Consider the following 18,134-nt stretch of genomic DNA (forward strand, 5'->3'; position numbering starts at 1 on the left):
AATTAGGTTCCCAGAACTGCACGCAGCACTCAAGTTGTGGCCTAACCAATGATTTATACAGTTCCAGCATAACCTCTCTGCTCTTATATTCTATACCTCGGTTAATAAAGGAAAGGATTCCATAAGCCTTCTTAACCACTTTATCGACCCACCCTGCTACCTTCAGGGATCTGTGGACATTCACTCCAAGGTCCCTCACTTCCTCAACGCCTCTCAGTATTTTCCCATTCATCGTATATTCCTTTGCCTTGCTTGACCTCCCCAAATGCATTATCTCACAAATCTCTGGGTTGAATTCCATTTGCCACTTCTCTGCCCACCTGACTAGTCCTTCGATATCTTCCTGCAGCCACAGCTATCCTCCTCGCTATCTAGCACATGACCAATCTTTGTGGCGTCTGCAAAGTTTTTGATCATGCCCCCTACATTTACGTCCAAATCATTAATATATACCACAAAAAGCAGGGAATCCATTACTGAGACTGCGGAACGCCACTGGAAATAGCCCTCCAGTGGCAAAAACACCCATTAACAATTACCCTTTGCTTTCTGCCACTGAGCCAATTTTGTGTCCACCTTGCAGTCCCTGGGGTGCAGTTACACCAACAGTGCTATTAGGAAGGGAGTTCCAGGATTTTGACCCAGAGACAGTCAAGGAACAGCGATATAGTTCCAGGTCACGATGGTGTGTGGCTTGGAGGTGGTGCTGTTCCCATACATCTGCTGCCCAGTCCTTCCAGGTGGTAGAGGTCGCGGGTTTGGAAGGTGCTGTCGAAGGAGCCTTGGTGAGTTGTTGCAGTGCATCTTGTAGATGGTACACACTGCTGCCACTGTGTGTCAGTGGTGGAGGCAGTGATTGTTGAAGGTGGTGAATGGGGTGCCAATCAAGAAGGTGCCAATCAAGAAGGATGGTGTAGAGCTTCTTGAGTGTTGTTGGAGCTGCACCCATCCAGGCAGGTGCAGAGTATTCCATCACCAGCAATTTCATACAGATGATCAGATTTATTGTATTACTGTTGGTTATGAGTGAAATCTTCATGTTACTAGTATTACGACTAGTTATCAATGCAACTTCTGTCAGTAATTATGAGTTATTGTTGGAAGCAAAGTTCCTCCAACATCAGGTTTCCCCTTTGTGAATCGCTCCCCCACCTTTGCCTTCCCCTGTTCCTCGCCCTCAGTTTCCCTTATTTGCCTGCTCACAGGTGGTCTCCTTGTTCTAAAACATATGCACATGCGAATTAGGAGCAGGAGTGTGCCACTCGGCCCATCGAGCCTGATCCGCCATTCAATAAGTTCACAGCTGAAGTGATTAGTCCACATACCCGCCTACCCCCGACACCTTTCACCCCCTTGCTTATCAAAAATCTATCTACCTCTGCTTTAAAAATATTCAAAGTTTCTGCTTCCACTGCCTTTTGAGAAAGAGAGTTCCAAAGACTCACAACCCTCTGAGAGAATAAAATTCTCCTCATCTCTGTCTTAAATGGGCGATCCCTTATTTTTAAACAGTGACTCCTAGTTCTGGATTCTCCCACAAGGGGAAATATCCTTTCCGCAACCACCCTGTCAAGACCCCTCAGGATCTTATATGTTTCAATCAAGTCGCCTCTTACTCTTGTAAATTCCAACGGATACAAGCCTAGCCTGTCCAATCTTTCTTCATAAGACAGCCCATCCATTCCAGGTATGAGTCCAGTAAACCTTCTCTGACCTGCTTCCAACGCATTTACATCCTTACTTAAATAAGCAGACCAATACTGTACACAGTACTCCAGATGTGATCTCACCAATGCCCTGTACAGCTGAATTCAATTCCCCTCGCAATAAGCGATAACATTCTATTCGCTTTCCTAACTAACTCAGAACTTCTTCCACAACAGCTGTTAGTGGAAAACCACAAGTTAAGATGCTGAACTACAGGTGACCCACAACAACAACAATTTGTATTTATATGGCGCCTTTAACATACTTAAACATCCCAAGGAACTTCACGGGAGCATTATAACACATGATACTGGGATACATATGGAGATATCAGGACAGATAACCAAAAGCTTAGTCAAAGAGGTAGGTTTTAAGCAGTGAGAGAGGTAACGAGGCGGAGAGGCTTAAGGAGGCAATTTTAGAGCTTAGGGCCTTGGCAGCTGAAGGTATGGCCTCCACTGGTAGAGCAATTAAAATCAGGAATGCTCAATAGGCCAGAATTAGAGGAGCGCAGATATCTCAGAGGGTATGGGGCTGGAAATTACAGAGATAGACAGGGGCAAGGCGATGGACGGATTTGAAAACAAGGATGAGTATTTTAAAATCAAGGCATTGTTTAACTGGGAGCCAATGTGGGTGAACAGTTCGAGTTAGTGTGAGTTAGAACAAGCAGCAGAGTTTTGGATGACCTCAAGTATACGTAGGGTATAACATGGGAGCCAGCCAGGATTGCGTTGAAATAGTTAAGTCTAGATCTTTATAAAGGTAAATGCAATAAAATTTGTAGATGTCACATGGTCAGATGCCATGTAGTCAGAATATAATGTTGTTACACCTCCAGAAATGCTTCCAGAGTTGGCAACCCTAGACAGGTAACTGTAAATAACAGAAGTGTTTGCAATCTAAATGGCATCAGGAAAAACAGCTTGTTTCTGAAGGGTGAGCACCAGTAATTTTTGTTGTTGTTGAAAACCAAACTTTCTAACTTTCACCCTACTGAAATACAATGCAGGAAATGCAACCAGGTGAAACTGCGATGGTGAATGTGCTGTGCAGGCCACCGTCAGTCACTGCTTCACCCAGACTGCTGCTGACAGTATTTGGTCACGTGATGAATTGAAAACACGATGTGCTCATTCAATAGCAATAGCCTTTTTGCCTTTGAACTTTAGCTGGTCGAACCAGTTTCATTCTCTTGATAGTTTTTTTTAAGATTAATGAATTTGAATATGAATGTCAAAATCACTTATTGTGAAACCTAACCTGACCACACTGCATTCTCAGTCAGCTGATCTGAAGGCAAAGCTCGAAATACAATTCAGCTCCTATAGATACTGGAACACAGTGAAACAAGCAGCACAACCTCCTCTCACAATGGTGCCACCAAAGTCTATGGTAGGTAGAACTTGAAATTTCCCCTTCAGTGCATATTTTCACAAACGTATCCTGAGATCTGTTGGTTTAAAACAAGTGGCTTTCTTCTTTGGTCCTCCTGCTGTTGTTCGTGGATAAGTTGATCTACACAAGTGCTCGAGTACAATGCATCAACATGTGAATGTGAGTGTTCGTGGACTTGTGTTAAGACACAAATGTTTGTGCACATCTGTTTGTATCGCGTGTGCACTTGCCTGTATATAATCTGAAAGTATGAGCTCATAGTGAGAGTTTTTAAGGTGAAACTTTCCAAGATCAGATGTTCCATCTGGACAGAAAATCATGGGCAGTGCACCCACAATTTTCCGACTTATTGCCCACTGTGTGTGAGGCCCCCTTGTGATGTGGGATGTTTCATCAGACAGATGAAAAGCAACAAAGCCTGCAGCCCCGATGCTATTCCAGCTGAGGTCTTCAAAGCTGGCAGACCTTTATTCACACCATCCTACTGATTAGGGACGAGAAAGAACTTTTCCCCGACTTCAGGAATGCGTCAATTGTACCTATCTTCAAGAAAGGAGAGAAATCATATGACGGAAACTATCCAGGTATTTCCCTCTGGGCCAGAGCAGGGAAAATGCTGACATGCATTCTCCTGAATCACCTACATGCTGTGCCTGAGGAAATCCTCACAGAGATACAGTGTGGCTTAAGACCTTCCAGAGGAACCTTCAACATGGTTTTTGTTGCTGGACAAATCCAAGAAAAATGTCAAGAATAACATCAGGAACTCTTCATTGCATTCATCGACCTGCCAAAAGCATTTGATTCAGTAAACCATGAGGCTCTTTAGATTGTGCTCCGATGATTTGGATGTCCCAAGAAACTTCATCACTACCCTGAAACTGTTTCATGATGACTACAACTGTCTTGAGTGGAAGATCTGAAACAGACGCCTTCAAAATCCAGACTGGGATCAAGCAAGGAGACCCCTGAGTGCATCTCACTATCCAACAGGTTTTCAGCTCTGAATTCTGAGGAAAGTGATCGTTCATCTGGGGAGTGCAGCCAAAGCCAAGGCTATGGCACCATGGGTGGCTCAGCTGTACAGGGAGTTCCAGTGAAGATGGGTAGAGTGATAACTGATAGCAGATTCGATCGTCAGGGGAACAGACAGGTGTTTCTGTGGCCGCAGACATAAATCCAGGGTGGTGTGTTGCCTCCCTGGTGCCAGGGTCAAGGATGTCACTGAGCGGCTGCATAGTATCCTGTGGGGGAAGGGTTAACAGCCAGCAGTCGTGGTCCACATTGGTACAAACAAAATAGGTAGAAAGAGGGATGTGGTCCTGCCGAAAGAGTTTACTGAGCTAGGTAAAAAATTAGCAAGCAGGACCTCAAAAGTAGTAATCTCCGGATTACTTCTACTGCCATGCGGCAAGTGAGTACAGGAATAGAGAGATGAATGCGTAGCTGGAAACTTGGTGCAGGAGGGAGAGTTTTACATTCTTAGGCCACTGGGACTGGCTGTTTGGGAAATGGGACCTGTGCAGGCTGGACAGGTTGTAAACTCTTTCTGCAGGGTTGCACCTGAACAGAGCCAGGACTGAGTTCCTTGCAGGACATTTTGCTGGTGCTGTTGGGGAGGGTTTAAACTAGTTTGACGGGGGAATGAGGGCCTGAGGGTAGATTCAGTTGGGACAAAATCAGAAATGAAAATGGAAGGCCGAAAATTAGTGGATGAGTCTGGAAGGCAGAGGAAACAAAGGTCAGAAAATAAAAAAGAGAATTTGGCAGTGCTCAAGGGTATCTACTTCAATGTAAGGAGTATAATAAATCAAGCAGATGAGCTGAGGGCATGGATAGACACGTGGCAGGATGATATCATAGTTATTACAGAAACATGGTTTAAGACACAATACAGAGGGGGATAAAAAAAGGGGAGTGGCAATTTTGGTCAAAGAAACATTACAGCTATGAGGAGGGATTTGATATGTCAGAAGGATCATCAAATGAGGCCATATGGATTGAGCTAAGGAACAAAAAAGAGGCAGTCACACGACTGGGAGTGTACTATAGACGCCCAGTCAGATGGAGATAGAAGAGCAAATATGTAAGCAAATCTCTGAGAAATATAAAAACAGTAGGGTGGTAATAGTAGGGGGTTTTAACTACCCCAATATTAATGGGGATAGTTTTAGTGTGCAAGGAATTGAGGGAGCAGAATTATTGAGGTGCATTCAGCAGAACTTTTTTTGGCCAATATACAGCAAGGCCAACAAGTCCAACGGTGCAGTTTTAGACTTAATTTTAGGAAATGAAACTGGGCAGGTGGAAGGAGTGGCAGTGGGAGAGCATTTTGGTGGAAGTGATCATAATTCAGTTAGGTTTAAGATAATTATGGAAAAGGACAAAGATAGAACAGGAGTAAGAGTTCTCAGTTGGGGCAAGGCCAGTTTTACTAAGCTGAGGAGTGATTTAGCAAAAGTCAACTGGAAACAGTTACTTGAAGGTAAATCAGTGCTAGAGCAGGGGAGGCATTCAAAGGGGAGATTCAAGTGGTTCAGAGTAAACATGTTCCCACAAAGAAAAAGGGTGGGACGGCCAAATCTAGAGCCCCCTGGATGTCAAGGAGCTTACAGGGTAAGATAATGTAGAAAAAGAAAGCTTATGTCCGACATCGAGCACTCAATACTACAGAAAGTCGAGAGTAGGATAGAAAGTGGAGGCTAAGGGAGTAAACCCTAACAGAAAATCCGGAGCAGAACCCCGTAGGCAGTCATGTGGCACCTTTGGCATGTTTAGCCTTGGGGAGCCACACTTCTAACTGACATAGTCACATGCTACGTGAGACAATTTGCCTTCGTGATGATTATGCCCACTATCTGTACGTGTTCTCAAAGCAACATAACACAACAGGAGGAGCTTGCTACCAATAACTCAGAATGGAAACAATTTGTCCACCAAGCTGCATCATGCTTCGAGTTGCAACACCTTCATGATGAGGCAGAGCGACGGCAGAGAAGTAAAGAAAAGGAAGCAAATGCTGCACTCTGGATTTCACGACCTCATGGGATGACCTGCCCCATGTGCCCAATGATCTGCGGGTCGGAAATCAGCCTGCTTAGTTGCAAGATCCATGGCAGAAACTTGTGACCCTGAGTAGACGTCGTCCTCGAATCGAGGGACAATGAACGTGAGGCCCCCTATTTATGTGGGATGTTAGTAGTAGTGTGCACCAACATCCCCAATCACAGGGAATGCTGAATCTGTGTAGGGGTGAGGGGAAGGCAAAAAACTGTGGAAAGAAAAAAAATGTCCACTTTCAGGAAAAATTTTGTGAAATTCCTCCTAGACTCCCTAAAGCAATCAATAAAACATTGAGATACAGTGCCTGCACAGGCACAGATCCACAGCTGGCACCCTGGACCATGGGGAAGATCGCGATCCTGGCAAAGCCACATTGTTACGACTGAGGCAGGAGGAGTGCACTCTTAATTCAGTCCCACTTTTCCACAGGTCACAACAAATATTTAAATATTCCCACTTTCCGAAGCAATCAACCATATACTCTAACCCAGAAGAAAGCACACCAACCAGGTTTCTTGAATAAACAACAAAACTATCAGTTCATTATAAACCAAGTCTTAACCAATAATGAATTAAAACATACACAAAAAATGGAAATCTTCAAGCGTCTTATTTATTCCAGCCCTCGCACACACACACATACACACACACATAAAAACACACACACAACCGGTTAACCGGGGGAAGAAAAAGGGATTTTTGTTTGCAGCTGTTACAAAGAAATAGCAGGAATTTTAAAAAAACTTAGACTGAAAAGTAGGTATGGAAGATGTCCTTTGTTTTGGTGAGGTGTCCCAAAGGCAAATAGGGGGCTGTCACTAGGATCTTCCCGGAACCGTTCCTTCCAGGCGATGCTGAAGGTCAGTTTGGGTCGGCTTTCAAAGAGATGCAGCTACAGAAGGCTTCACATAGGTCTTACATCAGGTGTGCAGCAACAAAGGTTTCAATTCTCACACATTCGAGGCCAGGTTCCTTCAAAGATGCAAGGTTTCCGCAAACAATGCAGGATTTCTTCCAACACAGGAAGCAACAGGAAACACACTTGACACAGGATTTGCTCTTCAGGAGAAAGATGGGCTGGCTTCTTCTGTTCTCCTGGCAGGTCATTAAGCAAACTCAAACTGCATGTTTTTATCAGTTCAAAATGAAACCAAAATCCTTTCAGAAACAAACCTTGTGACAACCATAAATCTTGGCTGGTCACTTCCTTGTCAATAGCTCTTCAAGACAAAACACAACACCCTGCTTGGTTCTTTGCAAACAGGTGCCTTCCACTAGAACCTGTTTACATTCAGTCCAAACCTTCTGGTAACTTATTTTAAGAAAAACACCAACAGTTCAGCTTCTTCGGATTCCAGCATCCATGGAATCCCTTTTCAGTTTTAAAATATAGATTCTCAAGCATAGGGGCGACATAGTGGTGCAATGGTTAACACCGCAGCCTCATAGCTCCAACGACCCGGGTTCAGTTCTGGGTACTGCCTGTGTGGAGTTTGCAAGTTCTCCCTGTGACCGCGTGGGTTTCTGCCGTGTGCTCCGGTTTCCTCCCACAGCCAAAGACTTGCAGGTTGATAGGTAAATTGGCTATTGAAAATTCCCCCTAGTGTAGGTAGATGGTAGGAGAATGGTGGGGATGTGGTAGGGAACATGGGATTAATGTAGGATTAGTATAAATGGGTGGTTGTTGGTCGCCACAGACTCAGTGGGCCGAAGGGCCTGTTTCAGTGCTGTATCTCTAAATAAATAAATAAACCCTTGTAACAACATGCGAGTACTTAGGGTTCATACAGAGTTGAGAGTTATTCAGGTAAAAGTTGAGTTTGGAACCAAAGGGGAACCTGAGCTTCTTGAACACAGATTTAGCAATGGAAGAGGATTGGGAATTCCATTTGGGCAACAATAAAGTCATGGATATCAATAGTAAAGGACTAAGGATGAAGCCATAAAAGACTAGAGATGGTTGTTGGATGGACTTACAGTAACAGAAATTAAGAAGAGAGTAACAGGAGAGTGCAGGGCAGGGGAATAGAAGTGCAGCCATACAATAAGTAGGGAAAGGAAATAATGGTATTCACAGCCAGTTAAGAGTGTAGGAGAAGGTGTGAGAGGATATATTGGTAGTTGTGCCAGGGGGAAGAGAAATTAAGAATATGACAGGCTTGGGGATTTTCTGGAGTAAGCTATGGAAGCCTGAATAACCTTGACTCTGAAATATTAAGGACCTAAGTAGACATGAACAGGAGTATCAATGTGTGGGGTTCGGGGAAGGATTCATTACTTTGTTGGTAATCATTGGATGTATGTTTTCTCGGTATGCAGGTTGGTAACGACTTGGCAATATTGGTTCCTTTCCTCATAACTGTTTGCATCCATCTGATCGTCAGTCTTATATCCTCTGCACCAGCTTGGATGAAGGGACTAACCAAAATCTTGCCAATCATCTGTTTGTGTATGTTCGTTGTGCACAATGGAAAAAAGTTTCCATGCAGTCATCACAGTCTTCTAAAGCTACTAGCGGGCCTCGTCTTTTCGGCAGTGGGTGATGTGCTTCTTCTCAATGATGATCATGAGCTTTTCATTGGAGGTAAGCATAGTATTGTGAAATTAGATTCTGAGCGACTGGGAACAGAATTGGAATAAGTATTAGAACACAAGAAGGTAGTTTTTACATAGAGTAGTTATGCATGTGCCTCCCAGCTAGCAACATTTGTTGAGTTGGAGTTCAAAGCAACATGTCTCAAACTCACTTGGCTAGCTTCAGATCATTGTCAGGTTCTTGATGGAGCACAGCATAAAAATAGCTGACTTCACCTTGCAGGAAAGAAATTGGCACTTTCCCTACTCATCCAAAAAGAGCTGGAACTCCTGCCTGCTGATCAGACAGTGATGCTGACAGTGTCCAGCTGCTGAATTATACAAGATGATGCAGCAATTATCAGTGTGAAAAGTAGAGAAAAACTGTAAACAATCAAAGAATGGCCAATTTAGATCAGTCACCTTAGAACCAAAGCTCTGAGCACGTACATCCAATTTAAACAATTCCATTGAGTTGTGCCACAACCAAAGATTTGTAGCAAATCCTGACAAATATGGAATGGTTGTTATTCTTCCCCTTTCTTGAAAATCTCCCCTTGGCTGAAGGTGCTCAGTATTTCTGGGTGCAATTTCATTGGATTAAGGTGTCGTCCAGTACCTCACACAAGTGGACGTTTTCTGAGCTTAAACAGTGAGAGTAAACAGGCTACAAGAATGTTGGAGGGTATCACCTTGATCCTATCTTTACTTGACGATGACACACCCAAACAAGCAGCAGGGAGTCCTACATGAGGAGCAGGAATCCTGGCCCATTCTCCTTCCCTTAACCAAGGGAAAACCAATTGTGGCAGTCTTACTGATGCCCTTGGTTTCAATCTTTCTGGTTCAAATAGTTTCTTTTAATCAAATATGCCATTGGGGGAGTCTGGATCATTCCTTTTCTTCAACAGTTGTTAAAGACAAATCGTGCTTGACCAACTTAATGGAGTTTTTTGATGACGTAACAGAGAGGGTTGATGAGGGTAATGCAGTTGATGTGGTCTATCTGGGCTTCCAAAGGCAGAAGATAAAGTACCAGCAAAGTTGAAGCCCATAGAATAAAAGGGACAGTGACAGCATGGATAAGAGGTTGTCTGAGTGATAGGATACAGAGAGTCGTGTGAATGGTTGTTTCTCGGTCTGGAGGAAGGAGTCGGGTTCCCCTGGGGTCAGTACTAGAACCACTGTTTTTCTTGATATATATTAATTACTTAGACCTGGGTGTGCAGGGCACAGTTTCAAAATTTGCAGATGGCACAACACTTGGAAATATTGTGAACGGTGAGGACAATAGTGATAGATTTCAAGAGGATATAGACAGGTGGAGACATGGCATATGAAACCAAATGCAGAGAAGTGTGACATGATACATATTGGTAGGAAGAATAAGGAGAGGCAATATAATTGAAAGGGTACAGTTCTAAAGAGGGTGCAGGAACAGTGATGTTAGTGCACAAATCATTGAAGGTGGCAGGGCAGGTTGAGAAAGTGATTAAAAAGGCATACGGGATCCTGGGCTTTATAAATAGAGGCATAGAGTACAGAAGCGAGGACGTTGAGATGAACCTTTATAAAACACTGGTTCAGCCTCAACTGGAGCATTGTGTCCAATTCTGAGCACCGCATTTTAGGAAGGATAAGAAGGCTTTAGAGAGGGTGCAGAAAAGATTTAAGAGAATGGCTCCAGAGATGAGGGACCTGAATTTGTGGCTATATTGGAGAAGCTTGGGTTGTTCTCCATCGGAAACAGAGGCTGAGGAGATTTGATAGAGATGTTCAAAATCATGAGGGGTCTAGACAGAGTAAGTGGAGAGAAATTGTTCCCATTGGTGGAAGAGTCGAGAACCAGAGGATACAGATTTAAGGCAATTGGTAAAAGAACCAAAGGCAACATGAGGAAAATCATTTTTATACCATGAGTGGTTAGGATATGGACCACACTGCCTGAGAGGGTGGTGCAAGCAAATTCAATTGTGGCTTTTAAAAAGGAATTGGATAAGCACCTGAAGAGAACAAATTTGTCGGGCCATGGGGAAAGAGTGGGGAAGTCGGGCTAGCTAAATTGCTCCTGCAGAGAGCTGGTACAGACTTAATAGGCCGAATGGCCACCCACTGTGCTGTAGCATTCTATGACTCTCCATAACAACAAAAACTTGCATTTGTTTAGTACTTTCAGTGTAAAGCATTGTCAAGACACTTCAAATTCAGTCCTACATTACAGTCTTTATGAACTCGAGGGGCATCACTGTTACTAACTTTGTCTCTTTTTAACTTCAGGTGGGGCCATGTTTGCTCTTGCCCACTGTCTCTACACGTGGGCCTTTGGGTTCAAGCCTCTGAATCTTCGAGCAGGAAGTTTAATGGCCATTGTAGTCGGGCTGGGTTTGATCTTTCTCAGCATATTTTCAAAGATATGGCAGGTGCTGCTGCTCTGCTGTTACTGCATCCTAATTGGGGTCATGTCCTGGAGAGCCAATGCTGAGGTGCTGTTCCATAACCAAAGGACAGCAGCAAAGGTGACTGGTGCAGTTGGAGCTGTGCTTTTTATGGTGTCTGACTTCACTTTGGCTACAAACCTGCTATGTTTTCCTGTGGCATATGACCGGGCAATTGTCATGACCACCTACTATATGGCGCAACTGTTTATTACTGTAGGTATTGTAAGAGATAACAAAAAGAAGAGTGACTAGATTAGCCTCATTTAACTGTGCAGTGGAGATTGTTTTATATTGCAATCTACAGTGAAGCTTTTGATGTTTTCAATAAGCAGCAATGGATATAAATATATCATATCAAGACAATTTTCCACTTTGTAACTTGTGTTCAATAGTGTCCTCATTATTGACACAGCTATTTTTTCTTATATTTACTTGAATTTTTCTTTTGTTCTGTGTTCTCAATTCTTGCATTTGTGGACCTTCAATGTGGAAAGTGAGATGCACAGGGGTTTGTACTATCAATATATCCACTGGGAATTTGTACTCAAGACAGTACTCAGCCATCAATGTCCCTCCCTGGTTAATTTACCAGAAGTGACATTTAACTAGCTTCCTGTTATTCATTTGTTGACTGCACAGAGATTGGAAATTTGGAAAGCTCAAATGCAATACTTCCAACTGATGACTCGGAGCTGTGATTTTTTTTTCTACACTAGTGTGGTGATCCAGCGTTTACTCATGTTGCATTACTGTTTTCTGTATGGTGCTCTAAGTGGTGACCAACAGCTGAACTATGGCAACATGCAGCCTCTTGGCAAGCGGCCTTTGAAGCCCAGACAACTCAGAATGGTGTTTATTTATTTCTGATTCTATTATTTGAGCCAACTGTGTAACAACCCCGACAATCAAATTTTTCTGCAGCACCTGTGGAAGAGCCTGTCATTTTAGAATTGGCCTTGAAAGCCACTCCAGGCGCCGCTCCACCCACCACTGACCACCTCAAGGCGCTTACCCATTGTCTCTCGAGATAAGGAGGCCAAAGAAATTATTTGTCCTGTTTAAATTTTGTGGTCCTGAATATTTGGAAAGGGCTGCTATTCTCACTGTTACTCTAAATCAGAACACTAAGATCTGTTCGTACCAGTATCTTGAGAAACATTAAATAAATAGGACAATATAAATTCAGTTTTGTATGTGGATCCTGAGACCCCGCAGTCCATGACAACAAAATTTGGACATCCTGCTCTGAGGCATTCTAACAGCTTCCCACTTCCCACTTCTGCCCAGTCCAAAACCAGGCAAGAAAACTGCTGAGGCGTGTAAGTGATTTGTCTTTGCCTGCTTTTTCCTGATAAATCTCAAATTTCCCTCCATTAATCTTTCAATATAGTTTTTAAAAACCTTTTTTAAAGGTTCACTTTTCGGACCTGCACAGCCCAAAGCTCTAGTTATGAAACAGTCTGAATTCTATATTCTACATATGATGATCCTAGTTATTAGGCAGTAAATAGCTTTCTTTACAATTGAATTGTGCTAAATAATATCTCTTAATCAATATTGCTGAAAATGTTGAATTTGTGTCTGTCTTCTGCCCATTCAGTTGGCCCATTCAGTCTGAGTCAACTTTTGGCAATCACTTTCCCATTACTTCACCAGCAATCAGATTGGTCTGGGGGAAATCATGCAAAGGTGGGGATCCACTGAAATTCTTTTCTTCCAGTGATGTTTATTGTTCTTGCACCTTCTCTTTTCCCAGCCCTGCTCCCGACTCATTTGGCTGCTCCAAGTTGCAAAGGATCAGGAATTCAGCTCACCTGACTCTCCAGTCTGCTTCCAGTCGTTAACAAGCTCTCTCCCAGCCCACAACCCCCACTTGATCCCTCCCTCCAAGCAGTGACTGCGAACCTCAGATTTTCTTTCTCCTTGGTCAAGCAGGTCCAAGACAAGCACTTAAGTCTGTCCCTCCCCAGCAGTGTAGTAGAATGAAGCAGGGATTGGGCATAACTGGTATGGAGTGAAAACGCAAGTCTGGCCCATTTGAATGACGAGAGCTAACTGGAGGTCATGACTTGATCATAGCAACCTACATTTTTCTTATGAAATATTCTAATGGTGTAGTCAAACAGCTCAAGTAGCCTTTGATCCTGTGTGTCAATTCAAGTTTTAATACATTAAATAACACATCTTACACCCATTGTCTTAGATGTGACTGTCGAGAGACAGAGCAGGATTGTTTGCAAGAAAAATTAGGATCATTACTCTCACAGAAAGGGCAGCTACGTAGCCTACTCCTGCTCCCATTTCTAATGTTCTTGTGAGGAACTCGCCTCTTATTAGGTACTTGCAGTTTTAATCATGCAGCTACAGTATATGTAGGCCTAAATCTCTTAATCTCTACTTGATTCCTTGTTAAATGTAACCAGTGAGTAACAACACTGGAAGTCCAACAGTAGAGCATAAATTATAAATTCCAATTTAACTACTGATTCTGACTTTTCATGCTGATGGACAGAAACAATGACAGAAAACATAAATTCATGCACCACAAAACATGGATAAGTGAAAGATACAATCTCTTAGGAATCTTGGATGTGCCCCTGAGAAGAGGCAGAGTTATTACTAATTTGTTTATAGCCCCCTCAAATATCAACATCACTTTTCCGACAATAATGCTGATTTAGTTTGCAAACATATTTCAGAAACTTGAAGCAACAACATTAAAAATGTACAAACTCCATTTTCATATCTGAAGACCCAGCTATAGGTGGAAGTTGTGTAGTATATGTACAAACAGAGTGTCCATTATATTGAGCTATCTGGGTTCATGTAGAAGAGGAAAAAGCACATTGTTAGGGGAGATGGGTAACAGAACAACCCACAACTTGGAGTGGGAGGGGAGTCAGCAGTGCATATTTGGGGAAATCACAGAATCCATTGCAAGGAAAATTAAGAAGGAATTGAATCAGGTGAGGTGAGGGCAGCAGCTGCCATCTTGGTGAAAAAATAATCAAGGACTTGGGAGGAGAAATGAGAAGGACTTTGGGGGGAGAGCAACTATTGAAGTGGGGTGGAGGAAATCAGGGCTTGGAGGGGGTGGGGAGGGAAGCAGCACAGCAAAAATTGGGAGAGGACTGTGGGGGCAGGTGGGAGGAGGAAGAAATACAAGGTTAGTGAGGGAAGGAAGAGAAGCAGCACATCAGGAACTGTGGTGAAAATAAACTCTGAAGGGCTGGAACACCGTATCAAACCATTCTGGTTTACTTTAACCTATGGAGAGGGACGCCAATGCTGATGTGAGCCATTGTCTGGAGAAGTATGAGAACAATTCGAGGATATATTTCCTTCAGCAAAAACATCAATCTCACTGCTCCTGCATATTAGTCTGCTTCACATTGCATGAATTCACAGTAAATAAATATAAGACCTACCAGGAGTAGAATTTAGTTGTTTGGAATATTTGAAGATGCAGCATGAAGGACTCATGTTGTGATCAGTATCATAACTTCAGCCTTCTGTTTATTACTGAGAAGCTGCCAGCTGGAAAGAATTGGAGAAAATCAATATTTTACATTTTGATACACAGCACATTAGCTTCAGCCACAAGCATAGGAGAAAGATTACAATTTAGATCGAGAGGGGCTATAGATACAGATACAAAGTTATAAATCATCCAATCTTTGACAGTGAGAATTTTATCTGCATGCATAAACAACTAGGGAGGAGCAAAGTTTATGATTTATGATGCTGGCTATATTTCTGTATACCTGGGCAAGGGAGAGGGAAAATTAACCAGGGTTCTTGCTCCCAATCACTAACCACTATTGTGCTGGAAAGTGCACGTGTGGACATTGGGTCAGGACCCGATATGGCTCAGCTGTGATGTGCTTCATAAATCGAGTAGCTCACTACCTAAGATCATATTCAAAGAATGATCACTTGGGAAAGGTAGCAAAGGGAAAATGACAGCGGTGAAAGTGAATCCCAACGTAAGTCTGCACCTTCAGGGGAGCAGGGAATAAAAGGAGAGGATTTGTGACATCAGAACAATCCATTATTAAGCAGCAATGGTTCCAGGGTGTACTGGTACAGTCAGAATGAAATGGATAAGCCAGTTTTTCCTCGGTTGAATAAAATCTAACTTATTGCCAGATGACCCCTTCATTCTCCAGATTCAATTGTCTCATGCACCTATTTACACTGTCTACTTCAATGACCTTCCCCGAAGCAAAGTATTTTGGCTGTCTTACTTTTTCTTGTGGTCTCAGGGGTTCATAAAACAGGTGAAGCCACAAAAGTGATATTTTTGACTAAAATTTGTTACAGGCAGGAGAGAGATGATAGGGATGGCTCACTCTTTTTCATGTCTTGATTGACCAAAGATAGCATGTTTAAAAAACTCCTGAGCGCTTTAATTGCCAGGAACAGACAAATGAGAGGTTTTCTTGAAAGTTTTAAAAGAAAGATAAATGTTTATTGTTCAAAACCCGATTATATGCAACTAAACCCACTCTCACACTCATACAGATACACACTTCAGAAAAGATTGTCATTACAAAAGTAGCATGCATTTTGGTCTTATGATTTCAAGAGTTCTCTGTTACACTTGCTTTTTCTGGGGTGAAGTCTTGAAATAATGCAAGCCTGTATTCCTTTTTTTCTGTCCACTGAATAAAAGTTCTGGAAGTTTAGGAGGACCGATTTGCTGTTGTTTTATGTTCACAGTAGCAGATTTCTCTTGCTATACTCCAGTCAATGTACAGTGGCGAAGCCCTGGTACAGTTACTGGTGGAAAGTTTCTTAAGTCTTCTTATCCTGCAACATACTATGTGACAGGAGCATTATCTTTTTTTTTTTGAAAACTGTGATGCTTAGCCAAGATTGGAATGGCATCTTCTGATCACATGAGATTGCTGTACTGAACAAAATCTGCTCTTTCACTGGCTTTTATTGTGGTTGAGGTTGACTCTTATCTGCCATCTGAATTGGCCTCGAAAGCCACTCAGTTGCATCAAGCTATGCAAAACTATATGAAGAATAAAACCAGGCACAGACCGAGGCACTGGATTCGGACACGAAAAAGGCACGTCCAGCTTAGTCGACCCTGCATAGTCCTCCTCACTAACATCTGAGGACTTGGACCAAAATTGGGAGAGCATACCACAGATTAGTCAAGCAACAAACTGAAATATTAATACTCACAGAATCGTACCTTACATCCAATGTCCCAAACTCCTCTATCAACATTCTTATGTAGATCCTGGTTCACCAGCAGAACAGACACACCTGAGGTGGCAGCACAGTGGTATGCAGTCAGGAATGAGTGTCCCTGGGAGTCCTCAATATTGACTCCAGAGGCCATGAAATCTCATGGCATCAGATCAAATATAGGCAAGAAAACCTCCTGCTGAGTACCGCCTACCTCCCTCTCTCAGGTGATGAATCAGTACTCCTCTATGTTGAACCACACTTGAAAGAAGCACAGAGGGCAGCAAGGCTATGTACTCTGGGTGAGGGATTTCTCTGTTCATCATCAAATGTGGCTTGTTAGCACCACAACTAACCATGCTGGCCAAGTCCTGAAGGATACTGCTGCCGAACTGAGCCTGTGACAGGGGATCAGAGAACCAACACAATAAATGTACGTGACCTCGTCCTCACCAAACTGCCTGTCACAGATGGAGCTGTGCATGACAGTTTTGGTAGGAGTGACCATCGACGTCCTCGTGGAGGCAAAGTTCCATCTTCACACTGAAGACACCCGCCATTCAGTTGTGTGACATGACCACCATACTAAATGGGATGATTCAGAACTGATCCAGCAGCTGGGCAACCACGAGATGCTGTGAGCCATCAGCAGTCGCAGAATTGTTTTCCACCACAATCTGTAACCTCATGGCCTGGCTTTTCCCCCACTTTAACATTATCATCAAGTCAGGGGATCTTTTTTTATTTGTTATTGGGATGTGGATGTTGCTGGCAAGGCCAGCATTTATTGCCCGTCCTTAGTTCAATGAGGGTTGCAGAAGAGCATGCCAGGAGCAGCGCCAGGCCTACTTGAAAATAAGGTGTCAGGTTTGTAAAGCTACAACACGTAACGACATGTCTGCTAAACAGCGGAAACAGCATGCTCTTGACAGAGCTAAGCAATCCCATAACCATTGGATCAGTTCAAAGCTCTGCAGTCTTGCCACATCCGGTTGTGTGGTCAAGGAAACAACGAACAGGAAGAGGTGTCTTCATGAGGGCCAAGCTAATGCCCTGGGGACAGGGGTTCAAATCACCATGGCAGCTGGTGAATTTAAACTCAATTAATTCATAAAAATCCACATCCCAATAATAAAGAATTGAAAGATACTCTCAGTAATGGTGCACTGAAACTATCATCAATTGTCATAAAAAACGAGCTGGTTCACTAATGTCCTTCAGGGAAGGAAATCTGCTGTCCTTACCTGGTCTGGCCTCCATGTGGCTCCATGCCCACAACAATGTGGTTGACTCTTAACTGCCCTCGCAAGCCACTCAGTTGCCAAGGGCTGTTGGCCCTGTCAGTGACGCCCACATCCCATGAAGGAATATAAATTTTTTTTAAATGATGGCAGAGACCAACACACAAGTGCAAAAAGTAAGGCTGAAGCACTTGTAATCATCTTCAACCAGAAGTGCCGAGTGGATGATCCTTCTTGACCTCCCCTTCAGATCCTCAACCTCATAGTCTTCAGTCAATTAGATTCACTCCATGTGCTGTCAAGAATAGGCTGAATGCGCTGATACAGCAACATCCCAGTGCTGAAAACTTGTACTCCAGAACTAGCTCTAGAAACATAGAAAATAGGAGCAGGAGTAGGCCATTCGGCCCTTCGAGCCTGCTCTGCCATTCATTATGATCATGGCTGATCACCAACTCAGTAACCTGTTCCCACTTTCGCCCCGTACCCTTTGATCCCTTTAGACCCA

General features: G+C 43.2%; 1 protein-coding gene across 1 annotated transcript; it reads left to right on the plus strand.

Moving 5' to 3' along the window:
• Positions 1-3,081: 3,081 nt before the first annotated feature.
• Positions 3,082-11,432, plus strand: LOC137357108 (lysoplasmalogenase TMEM86A-like). The gene is made up of 3 exons (XM_068023142.1): positions 3,082-3,102; positions 8,488-8,752; positions 11,020-11,432. Exons 1-3 carry the CDS (start codon positions 3,082-3,084, stop codon positions 11,430-11,432), a joined length of 699 nt encoding a protein of 232 aa, XP_067879243.1.
• Positions 11,433-18,134: the final 6,702 nt, after the last annotated feature.

The sequence above is a fragment of the Heterodontus francisci genome, chromosome 47 (assembly GCF_036365525.1).
Source record: "Heterodontus francisci isolate sHetFra1 chromosome 47, sHetFra1.hap1, whole genome shotgun sequence".
Lineage (NCBI taxonomy): Eukaryota > Metazoa > Chordata > Chondrichthyes > Heterodontiformes > Heterodontidae > Heterodontus > Heterodontus francisci.